The sequence below is a fragment of the Glandiceps talaboti genome, chromosome 6 (assembly GCF_964340395.1).
Source record: "Glandiceps talaboti chromosome 6, keGlaTala1.1, whole genome shotgun sequence".
Classification (NCBI taxonomy): domain Eukaryota; kingdom Metazoa; phylum Hemichordata; class Enteropneusta; family Spengelidae; genus Glandiceps; species Glandiceps talaboti.
In genome coordinates, this window is record NC_135554.1 from 17183092 (window position 1) to 17204096 (window position 21005).

The 21005-nt window shown below is 36.2% G+C and overlaps 1 protein-coding gene across 3 annotated transcripts in view; it reads right to left on the reverse strand.

Annotated features, from left to right (window-relative positions):
• The window catches only part of LOC144436526 (uncharacterized), a 43696-nt gene that overhangs the window by 18117 nt on the left and 4574 nt on the right, over positions 1–21005 (reverse strand). For all 3 annotated transcript variants that reach the window (XM_078125336.1, XM_078125335.1, XM_078125334.1), the window contains exons 3-9: positions 14032–14145; positions 13728–13792; positions 11518–11630; positions 7240–7308; positions 4681–4821; positions 3412–3538; positions 22–139 (exon numbers count right to left, since the gene is read on the reverse strand). In XM_078125336.1, the coding sequence (XP_077981462.1) occupies positions 22–139; positions 3412–3538; positions 4681–4821; positions 7240–7308; positions 11518–11630; positions 13728–13792; positions 14032–14108 (710 nt within the window). In that variant the 5' untranslated portion in view covers positions 14109–14145. The remainder of the gene's footprint in view (positions 1–21; positions 140–3411; positions 3539–4680; positions 4822–7239; positions 7309–11517; positions 11631–13727; positions 13793–14031; positions 14146–21005) is intronic.

The following is a 21005-nucleotide window of genomic DNA, read 5'->3' on the forward strand; positions in this document are numbered from 1 at the left end:
GATTTACAGCTGTGTACTTACTTTGCCTTGAGTTCTGGATATTCATTATCCCAACCATAGGAGGGAAAATCCACAGGTTTTCCAAGGGTGACATTACATTCCTCAACACGGATCATAGTATTTTTCACAACACCATCACCTGTCATGAATCAAAAAGATACTAAAATTACTTACCAATTTCATAAATTTTCTTTTTAATTTTTAATATATCTTCTAACAATAGTTCCCAGAATTTTATGTTTCATTTCCTCCTTCCCAAATTTGTTTTCAAATAATAATAATCTTTATTTATACTGGATAGTTCTTTAAGTATATAAACACTTGTCTCCCAAGAAGTCCAGTTAGGGCCATCCCTCATGGGTTTGTTAATGCAGGAGGAAACTGGAGTACCCAGGGAAAACATGCGTTGTTCAGTAGAGTCAAACTAAACGACACTCTTCTTACTTAAATACAGCGTGGTAAATTTAATCAAACCTTTATTGAGTTCAGCCTCAACTGCAGCGGTAAGAAGCAAGTGGTTTAACCTCTCACCCACCGACATACTGTGATGATATATTGGTATAAACATATTATGCATATAGCTATACATAATCTATATTTTAGACTCACTATGTCTATATATTTGGTATAAATCTACTGAATATTTATTCTGTTCTATACTTTAGCTGTGATAGTGCCACATTCTTTTGTTGACTTTCATGAGAAACCGTAAGGGCAAGGTAGTAGCACTGTTAGTGACCTACTTCTAGAGGTCAAAGACCAAAGGTTACCGCCAGTAAAGATATCCCTAACTGCACACATTTGACCTGAATTTACTAGTAACCTGTTCACATACACTTATCTTTCTGCACAGTGCCGGATGTACAACTTTCACAGTATATACAAGAAGTGTTTGAATTGAAACAAGTCTACATACAGAAAACTGAATACAAACAAAGCAATCAGTGGAAGCATGCAGCCTTCAAAGTAACAATTAGATTCCAAGTATTATGTATGTATTACATGCTGAAACAAGTCCATATTACCAACAAACAAATAAAGAGTGACCCTATTGTTTTAGTTTTGTTTCTCATTACTTGTTCAGGGCAACTATGGGTGGGTCTGTCGATATCTTTTAAAAAGTAAAAAAAAAAAATCATCTTCATGTTTCTCTGCCTCTCCTTTTCCTCCTCTCTATCTTCTTTTAATGGGATTCCTGGTAACTAGCCCTTTCCCAGCTTCTATACACAATCGTCATGTCCTCCCCCCCCCCACTTGAATAACTTCATTCATGAAAAGAAGGCTCTGTTCGTGAACAAGTGTCATTGTTGCCGCCATGACTGTAGATGACATCAACAGTTCAAACACTTGCATATGCTGATACTGTCTTTGATGTACAGTAAAAGTTTGTTGACCTCACTATCCCCACCGAAAGTATGTGATGTTGAAACAAATTTCACATGGTCTACATCTAGAGAAACTTAGGGTGACAATTATTCATGACATAGTAAAAGGCAAACATAAATCTTTTTCTGAGTTGCTATGTGAAGTACAACTATTTGAAATAGTGCAGGTGTGGCCATGCATGGAATGTATACGTTTTTGTAATAAATTTCAGACATGTTTAGGCCTAAAAAAAATTGTTTGGTTTCAGTTACCCAATGCCATCTAGTTTTCTATACATGTTTAGAAAAACTCAAGGTAATAACTATTTTGTGGCATAATAGAATAATAATAAATACTTCACAATTGATCACACGAACGGACATTGGGAAACTGTCTGCAGTTAAAATTATAACTCTGAAAACAAGTCTTTCATGATAACCATGAAGGGGATAAATTGTGGTAAAAAGCCACTACTGAAGTCAAATACTGATGTAGATAGAAAGGACAGGCACAAAGAAATCAGTATTGCGTTGCAGTGTGAAGTATGTAGAAACAGTACAGGGATGGTAAGAACACATTCTTGGCATTTTCAACTTTATGACTTTTGTTACCTGCCCATACAACCGTGCAATCAATCAACCACAGAAGAGACAGTTCCCCTCCGATGCTTCCCTTCAATATTGAAGACATAGTTCCCAACTTGTGTGTTTTATGGCAAAGTTATTGTGCAAATTTGAATGGTGTTTGGAGATAAAAACTTTATAATTCATTAACCAATTTGCTATTTGACCTTGAATATGGAGGTCAAAGGCAAAGGTCAAGACATAAAAAGAAAGTTGACCTTTGGGGTATAGACATTTAAATGGCGCCTTTGTGTATTCAACTTCTTGAGTTAATATACAAAGAAAAAATTTAGTCATTTCACCTTGAAAATGTTTGTCAAGGTCAAAAGTCAAGGTCTCATTAGAATTTAAGCTCATCATTGATAATGTGATGGTAAACACTTGACTGGTGTTTATATGTTTTTTGGAAATAACAGGCAAAATGTGCTTGTTTACCACAAACAAGGCCTCCATTTTGCTATTCAGGTCAAGGTCACGAAATTAAGTGATGTGCATTTGCCTTCAGTTCAGGTCTTAAAAGAAAGCTCATATTTGATAACAACCCAAAGTACAAGTCCCCTCCGGGTGACTACTATAATTAGTGGCAACAAATAAATACTAAAAAGTGATATGAAGGAAATGGTTGGATTTCGATAACTGGCCCTGAAGTTAAAGTCATTGTCAAGGTCATGGTGTCAAAAGAAAGTTTACTCCAAATACTATAGGGATAGACACTTGAATGGAGCCTCCAATAAAGTTTTGAGTTATGTAGTAAATAATAATTGTTCGCTACAAATATGGCCACCACTCAGTGGACAGTTATGTGAGCACCAAATGTACTAACCTGGATGCCAACGTGATCTCTAAACCACCAATATGGTCTCTAAGCATGGAGGTGTAAAGCGTAACAAGGACTAGATTACAAATGTACTGCATGCTTGCATGTATCTCTTCTCAGAAGTATAACATAATTTATGGTAGGTAACTAGGGGTTAAATGTCTACATTCAGCCAGCAACAGGAGTCAAAAATCTCAAACATGTAAACTATGTAGTCAAAAACTATGTGGTCCTAACTCATACTTGCAATAAAAAAAAATGTCAATTTAACCACTACGTAATGTTAACGAACTCAAGAGTCAAAAGTCTACATGAGTAGAAAAAGGTGGTCAAATCTGCGGTATATATGTATATATACTGTTACTATGTGAGGTGAAGGGGAGGGGTGTGGGGGGTGGGGTGTGAGGGGGTTTTGTGGTAACTGGGATTATACTGATGCATCAGTTATGCATAATGCATGACTAGTTTTCATGGGAGCTTAGACAATTAAGAAAGGATGCCACTGACAAAAAAAGCAGTGACTGTGAAAAGGTACATAAAAGCTGTATACTCATTTATTGTCCGAGTAAACTGAAAGTTGGTGTGTACTTTGATGACATGACTGACCTGAAGTCATAGGCGAGTACTTCCAGTCCCTAGGTAGTTGAACCAATTCAACAGGGAGTTGTCGGATGAGAACAGAAGATGTCTCAATATGAATACGTTCATGTTCCATACCCATGAATAAAGCCCACTGTAACGACCACAAAAGGAATAGAATTACAAAAGAATTGGGGTTAGATTAACCTGGACATTTTTAAAACAGGGTGAAATAAAGGTTGAGCAATCTTTTATTCAGAGTACCTCAACTGTTTTTCTGTCAGATCATGATGTCAACACATATTATGAACGCACCCAAATATTGCATCACACAATAGCAAAACTCATTTGGTTTGCCTAACTGCCACAGACAGTACAATAATAAATATACAATAAATATATATAGTTTATTTACCCAAAAGCACAAATGAACATTACAGATACACATACAAAAATACTATTTCGTGGGTAAATAGGGGAATCGGGATTTAGCTTACAGCTATTCAAGCCTGTCCCCTACCATAGTTATATACAATGTTTGACAGCAAAGTGATATAGCAAAAGGAAATACATAGTACCTCGGAGTTCATAGTACTCATAGTAGTATAGTACAGTTACTAGTGTCAGTTAATGTTTTAGTAGTATTAATACTAATAATACACCCTAAATGAGATAAAAGCTAACATCACCAAGCTTTACGGAAATGAGCACTTTGTTATACTCAATGTGCATACCAAGCTATCTGAAATTTGAAGCTTGCAGTTACAATATTGCTTAATAACCCAAAAATTGTTAATTATGCAAATGATTTAAATAAATTGAATGAACAAGCATTGTGGATGATATATGCTTTGTTATCATAAATATGTGTACTACTAATTCATAAGACATCATAGCTTGCATTCTTAAGATATTACTCAATTACAAAAAATTGTTAAATGTGTCATTATGTTTGCCAAACCCAACTCAGTTCTTCATGTTAGTTCACAGAACCTTAATAAGAAACATCATTTCCAGCAAGCCAGGGGGTCTTGAGATATTGAGGATACAGACAGATGGCAGTCAAACAGACGGACAGACAGACAGACACCTGGTACCTCTGAATCAAGCCCCCCCCCCCACCCCCCTCCTTCAGGAGCTAAAAATGTGTACCCTGTGAAATAGTTATGTTTAGAATATGACATAGTGATAAACATAGATGTCTTCTACAGCTGACGAAATGAAAGTTCTAGATACTCCTCTTAACTAAGTTTACTTGACTAATGTATATATTATGATTTCAAAATAAAGACCTACCCATGGACTTTCCATAGTGATTGGCAACTCAAGTGGTGTGTCTTCAATTACTTTCATCATCAGATTTTTCACCTCTCTTCGGTAGTCCACCACTTCCTGCACTGATGGCCATTTGAAACTACCTCCCATTCGGTAGTTCTCCTGTTTCAATGAGTGACAGACAAACAAACATATAATTCATCAACATTATGTTGCAAACACTACCAATGATGGGTGCATAGAGAGGTTAGAGGATGAATATGGGTATGTGTAGGTGTATAGATCACAGTTATTGAACCCAGTACATGAATATCATGGGTGTGCAATTATGGATTGAACACAGTAATATATGGGTTTATGGATCAGAGGTATGGATACTTATGAGAGGTATGGACAATATGGGTATGTGTGGATATGTGGGTCTGAGGCATACATATCATGGGTATATTGATATGGGTACATACATGTAATATGGGTGTATAGGTCTGAGGTATGGGTACGTGGGTATATCAGTCATGTTGTTGTATAGGTCTGAGGTATGGGTATATATTACGGGTACATAGGTCTGAGGTATGGGTATACAAGTATACCGTATATGTTGGTGTATGGGGCTGAGGTATATGGGTCTATCATGAATGTTGTTGTATGGGTCTGAGGTATGGGTATATATTACGGGTATATAGGTCTGAGGTATGGGTACACAAGTATACCATATATGTTGGTGTATGGGGCTGAGGTATATGGGTCTATCATGAATGTTGTTGTATGGGTCTGAGGTATGGGTATATATTACGGGTATATAGGTCTGAGGTATGGGTACACAAGTATACCATATATGTTGGTGTATGGGGCTGAGGTATATGGGTCTATCATGAATGTTGTTGTATGGGTCTGAGGTATGGGTATATATTACGGGTATATAGGTCTGAGGTATGGGTACACAAGTATACCATATATGTTGGTGTATGGGGCTGAGGTATATGGGTCTATCATGAATGTTGTTGTATGGGTCTGAGGTATGGGTATATATTACGGGTATATAGGTCTGAGGTATGGGTACACAAGTATACCATATATGTTGGTGTATGGGGCTGAGGTATATGGGTCTATCATGAATGTTGTTGTATGGGTCTGAGGTATGGGTATATATTACGGGTACATAGGTCTGAGGTATGGGTATACAAGTATACCGTATATGTTGGTGTATGGGGCTGAGGTATATGGGTCTATCATGAATGTTGTTGTATGGGTCTGAGGTATGGGTATATATTACTGGTACATAGGTCTGAGGTATGGGTATACAAGTATACCGTATATGTTGGTGTATGGGGTTGAGGTATATGGGTCTATCATGAATGTTGTTGTATGGGTCTGAGGTATGGGTATATATTACGGGTACACAGGTCTGAGGTATGGGTATACAAGTATACCGTATATGTTGGTGTATGGGGTTGAGGTATATGGGTCTATCATGAATGTTGTTGTATGGGTCTGAGGTATGGGTATATATTACGGGTATATAGGTCTGAGGTATGGGTACACAAGTATACCATATATGTTGGTGTATGGGGCTGAGGTATATGGGTCTATCATGAATGTTGTTGTATGGGTCTGAGGTATGGGTATATATTACGGGTATATAGGTCTGAGGTATGGGTACACAAGTATACCATATATGTTGGTGTATGGATCTGAGGTATGGGTACAATATTATGGATAATATAAGTCTAAGGTATGGGTATTTGAGTATACCACAGGTGCATAAGGTCTGAGGTATGAGTATATGAGTATACCATATATGTTAGTGTACGAGTATGAGGTATGGGTATATGGGTATACCGTATATGTTAGTGTATGAGTCTGAGGTATGGGTATACCGTATACGTTAGTGTACGAGACTGAGGTATGGGTATATGGGTATACCGTATATGTTAGTGTATGAGTCTGAGGTATGGGTATATGGGTATACCATATATGTTAGTGTATGAGTCTGAGGTATGGGTATACCGTATACGTTAGTGTACGAGTCTGAGGTATGGGTATATGGGTATACCGTATATGTTAGTGTATGAGTCTGAGGTATGGGTATATGGGTATACCATATATCTTAGTGTATGAGTCTGAGGTATGGGTATATGGGTATACCGTATATGTTAGTGTATGAGTCTGAGGTATGGGTATATGGGTATTACGTATATGTTAGTGTATGAGTCTGAGGTATGGGTATATGGGTATAACATATATGTTAGTGTATGAGTCTGTGGTATGGGTATATGGGTATACCGTATATGTTAGTGTATGAGTCTGAGGTATGGGTATATGGGTATACCGTATATGTTAGTGTATGAGTCTGAGGTATGGGTATACCGTACCCAGTGTACGAGTCTGAGATATGGGTATATGGGTTATACCACATATGTTGGTGTATGAGTCTGAGGTATGGGTATATGTATGGGTTTTTCGTATTGGTCTATGGTATACAGAAGTGACTTAACTGTGTTACGAAGTATGATAGATCCGAAAAACCGTACACTTCAAAGTTGATAGTGGGATATTGTTTAAAGTACCACAAAGACTTACCGTATCATCCCATGACATTTCATCTACTCCTGTCTCAAACAGGGTTTCAAAATCAAAGTTGACTCTCTCCTGTAAGAATAGAAGAGAAATAGATGAAAAGGGCTAGTACATCAAATATTTACCAGTACAGTGACATCCATAATTGAGTGTGTGTCATTTCCACTTACATATTTTGAGATGCATTTTCATGATGCTTTAACCGTAGTGTGTTTATCTGTTTTCTTATTAATGTAAACAATTGTTGTTTGTTGTTTTCTGACTGTGTAATCAGTGTTAATTTGAGCAACTACAGTCACCACATTTTTTGTGATATGCAATTCAGTTTTTTTGAAATTGAGTGGCTAGACTCGATTAGTTTTCCGAAAACTATTTTCTAGTCTCTCACCCACAACTTGAAATCGTTTTCCTTTTGGATGTTATCATTTATTTCTTTTCTGTATGTTTATTTCTTGTAGGGAATAAATTTCAATTCAACTCAAATTTCAATTCAAATAATACATACAATTTTATTCATCATAAGCACAAACCATCTTTCATCTCCTCTTGATATCCCATATTCAAATAGCTATGAAGTACCTAATTTAATCATATCACTCTTTCATTTTGCTAAACTATGACAGAACCCATGACGCGTGAGTGCCAGTGTGGCGTACTTGGGGTATTTGCATATAGCTCTTATAGTGCAAAAGACACTGTCAAGGGCTTGCTCATCCAAAGGTACTGACAACCTCAGCTTTTTAATCAGCAACCTGATCTGTGCACAGATCCCAGGCTAAGAATAATACTTAAATTTTGAAATGACTACATCCGGAACTTCCACTAACCATGGAACTATTCTACTTCCATGCACTAACTAACTACTGTTTGCGAGTTCTTGAATGCACATACTTATGAGGTCATATCTACTGGAGTTCATGAGTTTCACTGAGGCCAGTTTGAAAGTTGAATGGAATATTCATTGCAAGCAAGACTGTCTATACTTTTAATAGAAACTCAGGGGTTGTGCACTGCACATCTTCTTGTGAACAAATGTTTTGGGACGTTTATACAAACAAGAGTTTGACACTAAAAATTGAAAGTTATGTGGCTTTTTCAGCACCATGTGCAACCCCAAGGTACCATATATCTTGGTTTGACATATTCTCTTGTATCAACTTGCATATCTTTATGTACCTTGTTGCTTACAACAACCCCCTGGTGCGAGTAAGTGACTTGGACGAAAATGAGCACTGTGTTTTACCTTGGAGTAATTCACGGTTTTACTGAGCAACAAGGGACAAAAAGAAAAACAATTTGGTACAACCATAGTACTAAGGACAGGTGGAGGGTCTGTGGTACAACGGAACATATCAAACCAAGATTTTATATAGTACTTTGGGAATACAAATGATGCCTGAAAAAAACCACAAAACTTTCACATTTTAATGTCAAAGTCTTGTTTCACACACAAGTTCTTTTTCCATTTTTGACTGAGAAACAGACATGTTTCAAACAAATCACTTGTCCTTCTTCAGTGTCTAACTGCATGGATCTGACCATGGAAGTATAAGTATAGTTATACTTCCATGATCTGACAGAACAATTCAAATTTGCTGGAAGTGTTGAGTAACCAGAGGTGTGAAAAAGGTTAGCTTTCATCACAGACAAGGTTTCTTCCCTGTCTGTGCTTCAATATACTATGTAAATTCAAGTGTGAAAGTACAAGTCAGTAATGTACATCTAATGCCTAATGGACCAACAAGTAAGTAATGTACATCTAATGGATCAACCTGTTGGATCCAATTAACCAATTAACCCTTTGTCTTTACTACCCTTTGAAGTCTAACATTGTTGCCAAGTAACTTAGAACTCTGTCACACCCACTCCTTGATTGGCATTTGAGACCTCATTCAATGGTTAACACTCACAGACCACTAATGAATTAGTGGTCTGAGGTTAACCATTGACCCTACAGGAAGTAGATAAATTGACATATTACATAACACCACAAGAGAGCAGTCCATTAGGTTTTGGATGGGCTATGACAAATATTGTCTTTTCATCATTAAAACTCTCTTTTGTTGCTCACCATTGTTCTTCATTAGACAGTCCTCAATGATGTTTTTTCAGTTTCAAAGAAAGCCTACAACTGTGTACTTTACAATGTGCATTTTAATGTCAGCTGGCTGTGTGCTCTGGTATCAAACATTGATTTCCTAATGTTCCGGCATTGTTGCATTTCCACTTTCCAATCATGTAAAACCATTGCGTGTTCTAACAGTTTGTATCGTGCAGTAACCATGTAAAAGTAACGTACATTTTCAATCAATCGCAATAGTGGCCGACAACTATTTTCAGATCCAATTGTAGCTTACCATGGATCTCTTAGGGAGATAGTAGTACACTGGGTACTTTGTAAACATGGAAGTGTATGTGCGCTATGGTAAACCAGAGACCCTCCACGTTGGTGGAAGGTCTATGGGTAAACCGAAAGATCGTAATTTTATTCAACTTGTCAATGCTTAAGTACAGTCTGCCATATTATTGTTTTTGTTGGTGCATATACACTAGTTTATCTCACCACCATGAGCTCACCATGGTCTCTGGTCCACCACAGTAACAATTTTGAATGCTACGTTGATGATTCGGAAATACTCAGAGCTTGCTAATAATCACTTGAAGGCTTTGTATGGATGTTAATCTATTAACAAACCTGAAAATACTTATCGCCGGCACCTGTCCTTAGTACAAGAGGTCAAAGAGGCATTCATGATCCTTCTCCCCTAATACATCAATGGTCAGATCTTGAGACAGTAACACTAAGACAAGTCTCGGGGGGGGGGGGGGGGGGGGGGGGGTGTAGAGAAATTCTTGACACTAAAGACAAGTCTATGGGTTTAGTGTAGAAAACTTTTTGAGATAGTAACACTAAAGACAAGTCTATGGGTTTGGTGTAGAGACAGCTTCTCGAGATAGTAACGCTAAAGACAAGTTTCTGGGTTTGGTGTAGAGAGCTTCTTGAGATAGTAATACTAAGACAAGAGGGCTTAGTAGTCTTGAACAGCATATCATTAGGTGACGAGTAAGTCTGGGACTGTACTCCATTCCATGACACAATTGTCCTTTCGTGTCCTGTCTTTTACAGGGACAGTAAACCACCAAGCTGGTAATGTGTGTGCATGACTAAGATGAATCAATAGTAAGTGTTTGTAAGTCAGTGTTTGTAGAGTGGCAGGATTCATACAATTTCAGACAATGTATTTCATTGTACTAGTCATTGTTCAGTGTGCCATGTAAGTTGTGAATTGATTCAAGTTGGGACATGCAATATGGTGATGAACTGTCATTATTACTCAGCAGTTTCTTGCTGCAGACTATCAATGTTATCTTCAATCTTTGATGTTGCTGCATTTAATCATCGAATCAACCAACTATCCAGATAAATCAATAAATAACAATTACCTGAAGTTGTTTTATCTGAACTTCAACTTATAAATCATCACTCATCTTATAAATTCAATGCAATATCTTTTTTATATTTTTAGTTTTCAGTCTTTTTTTTTTTGCCTCTCGACTGGAACTTGGGGTATGTATATAAAATCTACACAAATTACAACTGTGCTAGGGGGACAGTAAGTAGTTTTATAACTGTGTTAGGGGGACAGTAAGTGGCAAAATCTACACAAATTAACACTGCATTGAACAGAGAGGGTTCCCACCCAAACTTATGGTATTGGTATTGATATTGTATGGAAATCTAAAGTCAACTTCTCTGTTGTTACTACTACACAGTTCTCAAACCTTATCAAAGTCATTTTCAAGTAACGAAAGAAACAGTTGAAATTAAATCCTATACTGACGAATCATCATGGAAAGTATTAGGGAAACACAGAGAAGTGAAAGTTTTAATATGTCTACTTTATATTGAGTAGTGGGTTAGGGTCAAAGGTTAGATGACTTTTAGCCTCTGCTTGAAATCCATCCCATCACATGTTTAAACCACAGGGAGCAGCGAGCATGATGATGTGGTCACTGATTTTACAAACTAACACTTTCTTTTGCTAAAAGGGGAGGGGTTCTTTTTAGGTGGGAATTTTCCTGTTGTTCATTTTTCTTTCCCTGGTTTACTAAATAAGTAATGAACAACTTCTAGTCATCTTCCATCCAACTGAATATTCACTGTCTTCCATTTTCCTGCGCTATGTGACAACATCTTACATTTTACCAAGACATCAGTCTGTTTACACTTTACCTTACCTTAATAATAATTACATAAATATTAATTAAAGATTACAGTACCTTGATGAGGCCAGCAATCAGTAATTTGTTGACATACACTGTAGCAGTGTGAGCATAGTAAAATACCAGTGGTAGTCTCAGTCTGTCTGGACACTTGAAGAATACTGACTCATCTGGAAGGAAGAAAACATTGCAATCATGAACTGTAGTCAGTAGTAGAGCATACATAATACTAAAGCAGTGAGTGTGCCCAACTACAAACATGGCAAACCATCCTTGCAGTTACTCATGCAATATGAACCATCACTTATAGCGTTGCCATGTGCAGTTTCTTAGTTGCTGGGTAACTCTATTTCATTTTTTGAATATCTATCTACTTGCCTAAATCATGTGTTACCCTGCTTTTGTTATCTTTGTCATCAGGTTGCAATAGTAAAAATTCATGCAACACTGGAAATCGCTTATGCTCACAATCATATATTTGTCATGAAAAAGCAGTTTTGTTTTCCACTCCCTCTTAAAGTCTGTCCTTCGATTCACCCTGACACAGCAATGCACGGTACGGTACTGCCTGGCAGGCTATGTGCCATTACAGTCCTTTTATGACTGATTATTTACTGTGACCCCAGACAAAGTTGTATCTCTTACTATCAATTAGGGGGTACACTACAGTGATAAAATGCCAAAGTGTTCAAAAGCCATCACACTGAGTCTATGTGGGTAGGCAGAAATCACACTAAGGGTTTCACATAGATTAAGTTATAATAAACAAGGTGAAGAGTTGGAATTTGAATTCTGATATGTTTCAGCACACAGATTAGATTAGATTTCCTGAGTTTGCAGTTTATGTTAAAAACAAAATCCCAAACTCCAAAGTGAAACTCAAACTGGAAGTTACAATATGGCAACTTGCATTGACAAAGATTGATCAGATGACAATATGTAAATTAAATTTTAAACAAAAATATCCACTTTGTGGACAACTACTTTCTAATTCAGACAGAGGGCGAGTGAATTTATTTCATTATTTCAAGCCCTGCACTAAAAAAATCTTCTTCCCAATGAATATGGTATAACTTGGTGTATATCAACATAGATCCACATAGTGACATACTAAATGTATCCAGTCAACAATATACAGTGAATTTCACAGTACCATTCAACTTTTCTGTTTGATACAACCACGCAGAAACCAACAAGAAACTGGACATGCTACACTTTAAGATAGCAAGATTGAATGAGTAGAGTTTCTTGCTACATTTTGTCTAAGTGAAATGAACTACACATGCTACCATGCAGACAACAAATGAACATCGCAAAGGACATTTTTACGCACACTGCATCGGGTGTTTGATACTAAGAAATACATTGGTGCCCGAATGTGCACATGGAGTTGCAATACATTTAAATGGTTTATTTCATTTAGACTAAATGTAGCAAAAAATGTAATCTTGCTATTGAAGTGTGGCATATGCAGTTTCTTGTTGATTTCTGTGTGGTTGTATCAAAACAGAAAAGCTGCATGGTATTGTGAAATTCACTGCATGTATTGGTATATACAGATCTGAACAATGAACTGGTATCCTGCATTTATATAACCATTTGTAGACTGTCGACAGTCGTTCGTGCCTTTTTTGCTACGTTTTATCTAAATCTAAAGTCGCCGCCTGGCTCCAATCCGGAGCAATACTAGTTTGTGCCTTTGGCACTCGCAGTTCCTATCAGTACGCATTGGTATTCAGTGCTACGGAGCAAGTCGACGACTTTGTTTCAGATGAAATGTAGCAAAAAAGGCACAAACGACTGTCGACAGTCTATAACCAATGTAGTGGATCTAACCATCACAGCACCATGTTGGAATGGTAAAAAATCTTCCACAGTTTACCACAACAATTTCATAAATTTTGCAAAACTTGTCTCTTTGCCGTACTAAATGCAGTGCACATTGTACTCTATTGAAATTCTTTTTGCTGTTTTATTTACAAAATTTACAAACAGGATATTGGGTCAGGACAAACTGAGTACAAAGACAGTTCATTTACCTTCCACTGTTGCTGTAATGTGGAAAGAAAGACCTAGTTCCTGGCTGAACAAAGTGCTGACTGATAGCATGACATGTGACTGTCTGTGTCTTACAGACTAGGTCATAGTGACATTGAGTTTATTTTAACACAGGAGTATAGTACAATGGCAGTTAATTCACACCATTATACCAAAGGAGTATTCAACATGATGATTTTAACTCTCTATTAATGCTTTATTACACATACCTTTCAGGCCAGTGAATAAACTCTCGTTGATGGAGTAGGAATTTTCAAAGTAGGCTTTGATCTCCCTGTAAAGTAACAATTAACATGCATAAGACTAATTTAACAGAAACAACAAAAACAAAACTGACATCTACATGTATCAACTCAAACAACTTGCGTACATCAATTTTGTCCTAAATTTGTGTTATACACAGCTGTGAAAGTAAATCTGAAATTGAAAATAGTGCAGATTTGTTAATGAACTATCAATATGTCAGACTTTTTTTTATTCAAGCAATTGTACAATTTTGTAATCTCAACTTACTCTTTTGTCGTACAAGACAAGTCCAATGGTTTCATCGACTTCAGGGTATACTCTCCCGTCAGCAGTAATTTTTCCATGATAATTGCAGTAGTTTTCGGACTTCTCACAAATGACCTGTAAACAAGTTTAGAAGCACGATATTATTTTCAATCCCAAGAAGACTAAATGCCTGTCTATTATGCCACCAAGATGTAATATTTCAAACATTCCTCAGGTGAAGCTTAACAATACAGTGCTCCCATTTGTAAACAAGCATTCGTATTTAGGTGTTATTTTTAATTCTGACGGTAATGACAATGACGATATCAGACGTCAAATGAGATCATTTTATGCCAAGGCTAACTCTCTTATTCGTAATTTTTGGAATTGTTCATATTCTGTTAAATGTATTTTATTTCAAGCTTATTGTTCGTCAATGTATTGTTCGCATATTTGGAGTGTTTATACCAGTAAGTGTTTTAATGATGTACGAGTTGCGTACAATAATGCTTTTAGAATTTTACTTGGTATAAAGAGGCGTGTTAGTATTTCTAACATGTTTGTTCGTAGTTTCATTATGACTTTTGAAAGTAAGCAGCGTATTCTGAAATCTAAATTTTATTTTAGACTTAAAGAGAGTAATAATATTTTAATTGCTGCATCGTTGTCAGATTTTGTCATTTTCAATAGTAAATTTTGGAGAAGATTCTTTATTGAATGTTTTTAAATGTGTACTGTAAATTTGTCTTTTTGTGTCTGTTTTTTATGTTGTTCGTGCAATTTATTCTGTTTGTGAGCTTGCTCTCGAAATAAAACTATTATTATTATTATTAAATGATGATTGCCTTATATGCCATATACACTAGAAAATATAGATTTAGTACATCACTATGTCACTTTGCATACACAGCCTAATTCAACACTGACTATACTCAAATCAGTTTTTCAACATATGTTCTTGATTCATGTATTACTATTGATGTACAATATCTAATTAATGGCCCAAGCCCTTTGGCCCCTCCATTGGTGTTCAAACGTTAGTTCTTCTTCTTCTTCTGCCATTTTTTTGTCAAGCTTGAAGCTAAGAACTAGAAAACGATTGCCCGTAAACCTTTCAAACTTGGTAGGCTTATTGGGGACCATGAGTACTTCTGCATCTGACCCAGAAATTTCGGGCTGGTCATGTGACCTGGCCGCCATATTGGATTTTGTGAAAATGTTAAAACAATTTCTTCTCAAAACCTAAGGGTCCAATTGGCTCGGACTTTGGTACCTTAGTATGCATGTCCCCTGCCCTTTTAATTTTGTCAATAAAATCGTGACCACACAGTTGCTATAAAAATGTACTTCATATTATAATGTACATGTACTAGCAAATGACAAACTGAGTGGAGAACATAATATGAATATAGCATTGATAGTAAGTTTACGGGTGAATAGTCAAGATTAATTTTGCAAATTAAACAGGTTTTTATGATGTAGTAATTTCTTAATGGGATATTTTCATAATTAGTTCCTGCAGACTGTTTGTGTAACAGACACATGAATGGAGATAACGGCTGAAATCATACAAGTGTGACTGAACTGATGAAAGACTGGAAAACCCATGAAATGCGTATTATTGTGAAATATAATTATAGTCAGCGAGGCTGCATTTCTTTCTGGTTTTATGACCCCGAAAAATCATTTTAATCAATCCTGCATCACACAACCTCTCAAAAAATAGCATTTTAAAAAATAGGCAAACTTCGTCTGTTGTACACTGGGGCAAAGAAATTATATTATAGGAAATGAACACTGTTTTAGGAGTTTCACACCTCTTGAAACAATAGCCACACAGTGTTGAGGCCAGGTATACATACAAAGATGAAGCCGCTATTAAGGGTAACCCTATTGTTTAGAAATGTTTCTCATTACTTTTTCATGGCAACTATGTGTCAGTTCGTCGATTTAAAAAATTACAATAAAAAATCATCTTCATGTTTCTCTATCTCTCCATTTCCACACAGACAGACAGACAGACAGACAGACAGACAGACAGACAGCACCATGCCTATAGCACTACTGAACCTATCAGTTCAATATAAAGAAGAAAAACAAAACAATCTACCTTCCCCACCTAATCTAAAATATTGAGCATACTCAGAACCACACAATTTTTTACTGTTAGGCCTTAGCAAAAACACTGACAGAGTATATGTATACACAGTGCTACAAATAGTCTACAGTACACTTCATTCATCTTTGGAATATTTTACATACGCCTTTTGTTTATAGTATGGTTGTTTTTTGGGAATATTCCATACAAAATTCAAATTCCTATGAGTGCCAAGTTTCCTTTTCGTGTACCTCAATTATGCCATATACTAGTAACTTTTTAAACATACAAATGGAAATATATGGAGGCATTCAAATTTACATATAGAAGAATCACGTCAATCTGATGGCTCACTATATATATATATATATATAAAAATTTATTACGACTGTAAAGTGAAAAAAAGCTGGTACAACGGTTATCAAATTAGAACAGATATGTAAAAAAGATTCTGACCGAATTATTCTTCCATTTCTCACGAAACATCGCTGAAATATTTCTATCCTATAAAGCAGATTTAGTGAGAAAATAGGTTGGATTCCAACATGATATCAAATCATCTCTAACCCTCGATCAAGATCATAGATCTACTACAGATTGGATGAAGAAATAACAGCACTAGACTAGGGTGAAAACTGCAGAGTCATTCTTGTACTGTAAAGTATAAATAAATAATCAATGCAGCCTGGTTACATAAGGAACTGTGTCAACTCCTTTCACTATTCTTCCATGTCCATATCACATTGCTTATAAACATGATAAAGTGTTTCTATATTCAGTACATTTTGTGAGTAAACTGCAAAGTCATTCTTGATTATGCAGTGCTGATAAATAAACACTGTAACCTGGTTACTATTAAATAAAGAACTATGTCAGGTCCTACATGCATGGTCACCATGTATATGATTACAAAACAAATCAAACATGTTTCAGTACACAGAGCTGATAGTAGGACTCTTCTGATAGCATATGGGCTTGAAAAAGCTTGTTTACATTATTTTTACACTGTATGTATTTGCATGATTTGACGATCCTTATTAAATAATATTTCCTTCCAATAGGTGAAACTGCCACCAGTGATAACAATGAAAAGTGTAGGACCAATCATAAACCCTCCACCAACGTTCTATGGACAAACTCAAAACCATTCATTCCCTTTCATGTCTTCACCTGAATATTTACTTGTAACAAAATGTCAGCCACATCTTTTTTATAACCTAGTCTCTGCCGCCCAATCTGTCCACACCTGCCCTTTTTTATTTATACTGTAGCTGTCTACAGCTACTCCATTCTCTTGTTGTTAAGGGCAACTATAACTAATGAACAAGTACGGCATGGTGCCTACGTGCACAAATAAATGTATGCACTTTGCAGTCTTATCTGACTCTTGAGTAGTAATAAAACATCTCTGAACTTGGAATCTAGGTTGGCACTGTAGAATTCTCTAAAAATATACAATCCTAAATTTCATCCATTGTTGATCAGATAATTTTATTATTTAGAGAGAAAGCAAGAGAGTGAGAGAGAGAGAAAGAGAAAGAAAGAAAGAGCGCTGATCTCACCACAACAAAGCTTTCTATTAGGTTTATACGCTTGACATCAGATACAAAGTTTTCAAAAAGATTATAAAATAGACAGTTTTGTAGGGACCTAAACTTTTATTGATTCATGAAGGTTACAAAGTCAAAATGGTAAAACTGGCATTTCTTGTGAGATAGGGGAACACCAAATTTTGGTGCGTCACTGGAAATTGTGTGCGTCAGTGGTGCGTCAAATTGGCTTAGAAGGAGAAAGAAGATGATGATAGTCCTTTAGGTACAAGTGAAATCCTTTAGGTACAAGTGAGATCCTTAAATTACAAGTGAAATACTTGCTACATGGACATATGTCAGTGCATGTAGGAATTTATGGGTCATGCCAAATCACACCTACATTGAATGCTTTTGAAGGAATACAGGCATATATGGTACCCTGGTCTTTTTACCATCTGCATCATTGGTTCTGCAGTTCTTGAAAAATGAGTCAAAATGCTGCAAATCACCATCAATTTACCCAACTTTCCATAAATTATATGCTTGAGGAGATATAATTTTTATCATTCTAAATAGGTCACTTTTTGTGTTTTCCTTGCCTGAACTAAGAAAATATTTGGATATAACATCAAAATAACTTTTAAAATCCACCTGTTGTGAAACTGGGGGGGGGGGGGGGGGGGGGGGGGGGGGGGGGGGTTTATCAGCAACTATCTCCCTGTGTACACTTGCAATCAGTCATTCAATAATACTGGAAGCAAACACTAACAAATCGTCTAAACATCAACTCTACTACCACACTATTGCTCTGCAGCCATTACATAATTCTTAACTGACTTTAGACTGGAGGTATAATACTATTATAGTTACTCCAGGGATATAACTCTGTAATTACAGGCCATTGTACTGTTCACACTGTTTACAATACACCAGACCAAAACGAGTGTGAAGCTACCGTCATATTCATATTCATATTCACTTTCAAAAGTTGACCTCTACGATCAATGTGCATATGATGATAGCTTCACACGTTCATCATCAGATTCGAAGTCTTCCGAATGGGTACGAACAAGCGTTCGGCAAATCACAAATCCTTCATTGGCAGGTTGAAATCATGTGATTGTAGTTACTTTTCACTTGATTAGCGTGGATTTGCATGCTTTCTTCTTATTTTTGCCAGAGTATCCAATATGCACCATGAATTATTGTTGTCATATAAAAAACTAATTTGGATGTTTAATATGCCTTTCCCATATCTTTGAAAATGAAATATCAATATTTGGGTGTACAAAAAACCTGTTTGAGTAATGTAATAAAATACGGCCTGGCTGGGTGTGTTTTGATTTCCCGCAGTGCCGCTATCTTTGAAACCCTACTTAACACTTACACTGGTGAAATTTACACAAAATAGTGTTGTCAAGACCACAATTACCGGGATCGGTCAACGCAATCGATTGTGAAAAATAATGGTCCATGATAACAATAATTCATGGTGCAAATTGGATACTCTGGCAAAAATAAGAAAAGAGCATGCAAATCCAGGTAAATCAAGTGAAAAGTAATTACAATCACATGATTTCAACCACCCAATGAAGGATATGTGATTTGCCGAACGCATGTTCGTACCCATTCGGAAGTACTTCGAATCTGATGATGAATGTGTAAGCTATCATCATATTCACATTGATCGTAGAGGTCAACTTTTGAAAGTGAAGATGAATATGAATATGATGGTAGCTTCACACTCGTCAGACCAAAAACCTAAACCTTGGACCACTAACGAAGTGGTCAGGGTGACCCTAAACCTAAAGTTACTGTCTCCAAACACAATGGTAACATATTTCTGCAGCATGCCACACATAATTCAATTATGTACATCATGTCAAGTTATAACACAGTTTCCAAAAGAATGCATTGATGACAACTAGGGATAGAATTTGTCAACAACATCTAAACAAAATATCTCAGGTATTAAAATGATGCTATTTGCACTAATTATTAACATTGACATCTGAAAGATAAAAGAATTGGCAAAGGTCAATACACATGTTTGAACTCTATTTGAATTTAGTCTGGACCCCTCCCTGTACATCCAAAGAAATAGAAACGGTCCAAAGGCATTAAATTTCAGCAAGGGATACCCCACATTGATAAAGAAATTAAAACACAAATGTATACGTCAGTCATATGTTTTCTGAACTTCAGTGGACAGATAATATAATATATCACATTTCCTGGATATCATATTCTGCAAGGTCTTCCCCGGATATGAGCCTTCATTTCCAGGAATTGATCCTTCCAAGGAAGAGAAGTAGTTGCCAAGAAATTCATCATATTTGACAAATTCAACGTCAATTCTAATAGTCTGTTTTCTAAACTAAATGATGATAAATATTACAATAATTAATATATAATAATATATAGATTACATCTAATATATAAAATACATTGTAAATCACTTGAACAAAGTCAGTATGTATCGTTTTTTCTCTAGAAATGTTGCATCTCAAAACTGCCAAGAGTTCATGACATTCAAATGTCATTTATTTCATTAGTCATACCCTGTACAGTCAAGTGTATCAAGCCATATTCACAATTTTATTATTGGAATTACACTTTACACACACACACACACACCCACTCACACACACACACACACACACACACACACACACACACACACACACACACACACACTCACACACACACACACACACAGACACACACCCACTCACACACACACACACAGACACACACACACACAGACATACACACACACACACACACACACACACACACACACACACACACACACACACATTTTAATTAACATTCAAATATCAGCCCAAATGAAAAAAAAACTATGTGTTTCCTATAACCCTAGTGTCCCACCCTAAACATTTTTTAAAAACATTTTACAAAAACATGAAAACATAAGAAATTCTTTTGTCTTCTTGATCTTGACCTTCATGTTTTCTTTCCCAAGGACATGTGTACATATTTCATCAAACTGTCACAAAAAGGGTATTCAGACCAACGTTTTCTTTGCTTTTGGGTCGAAGCAATATTTTTCAAACATAAAATAATTAAAAAGATAAAATGAAATAAAATAAAATTCCAACGTAACCTACCATATTTTCTGAGGACATGTTATCGGAAACACACAATTTTTTTTTTATAACCATTAAAACTTGAATGAAAATCATCATGGTAATTGCATGACAACATGACAACAGATGAATGACTTCTACTCTTTACAGAGATATACGATACCATTAATTTTACAAATGTTGTAGATAATAGCATTGAAGCATGACTGACTGAAAAACAAGTGAGTTCCATATATACAGCCACGGTTCAACAAA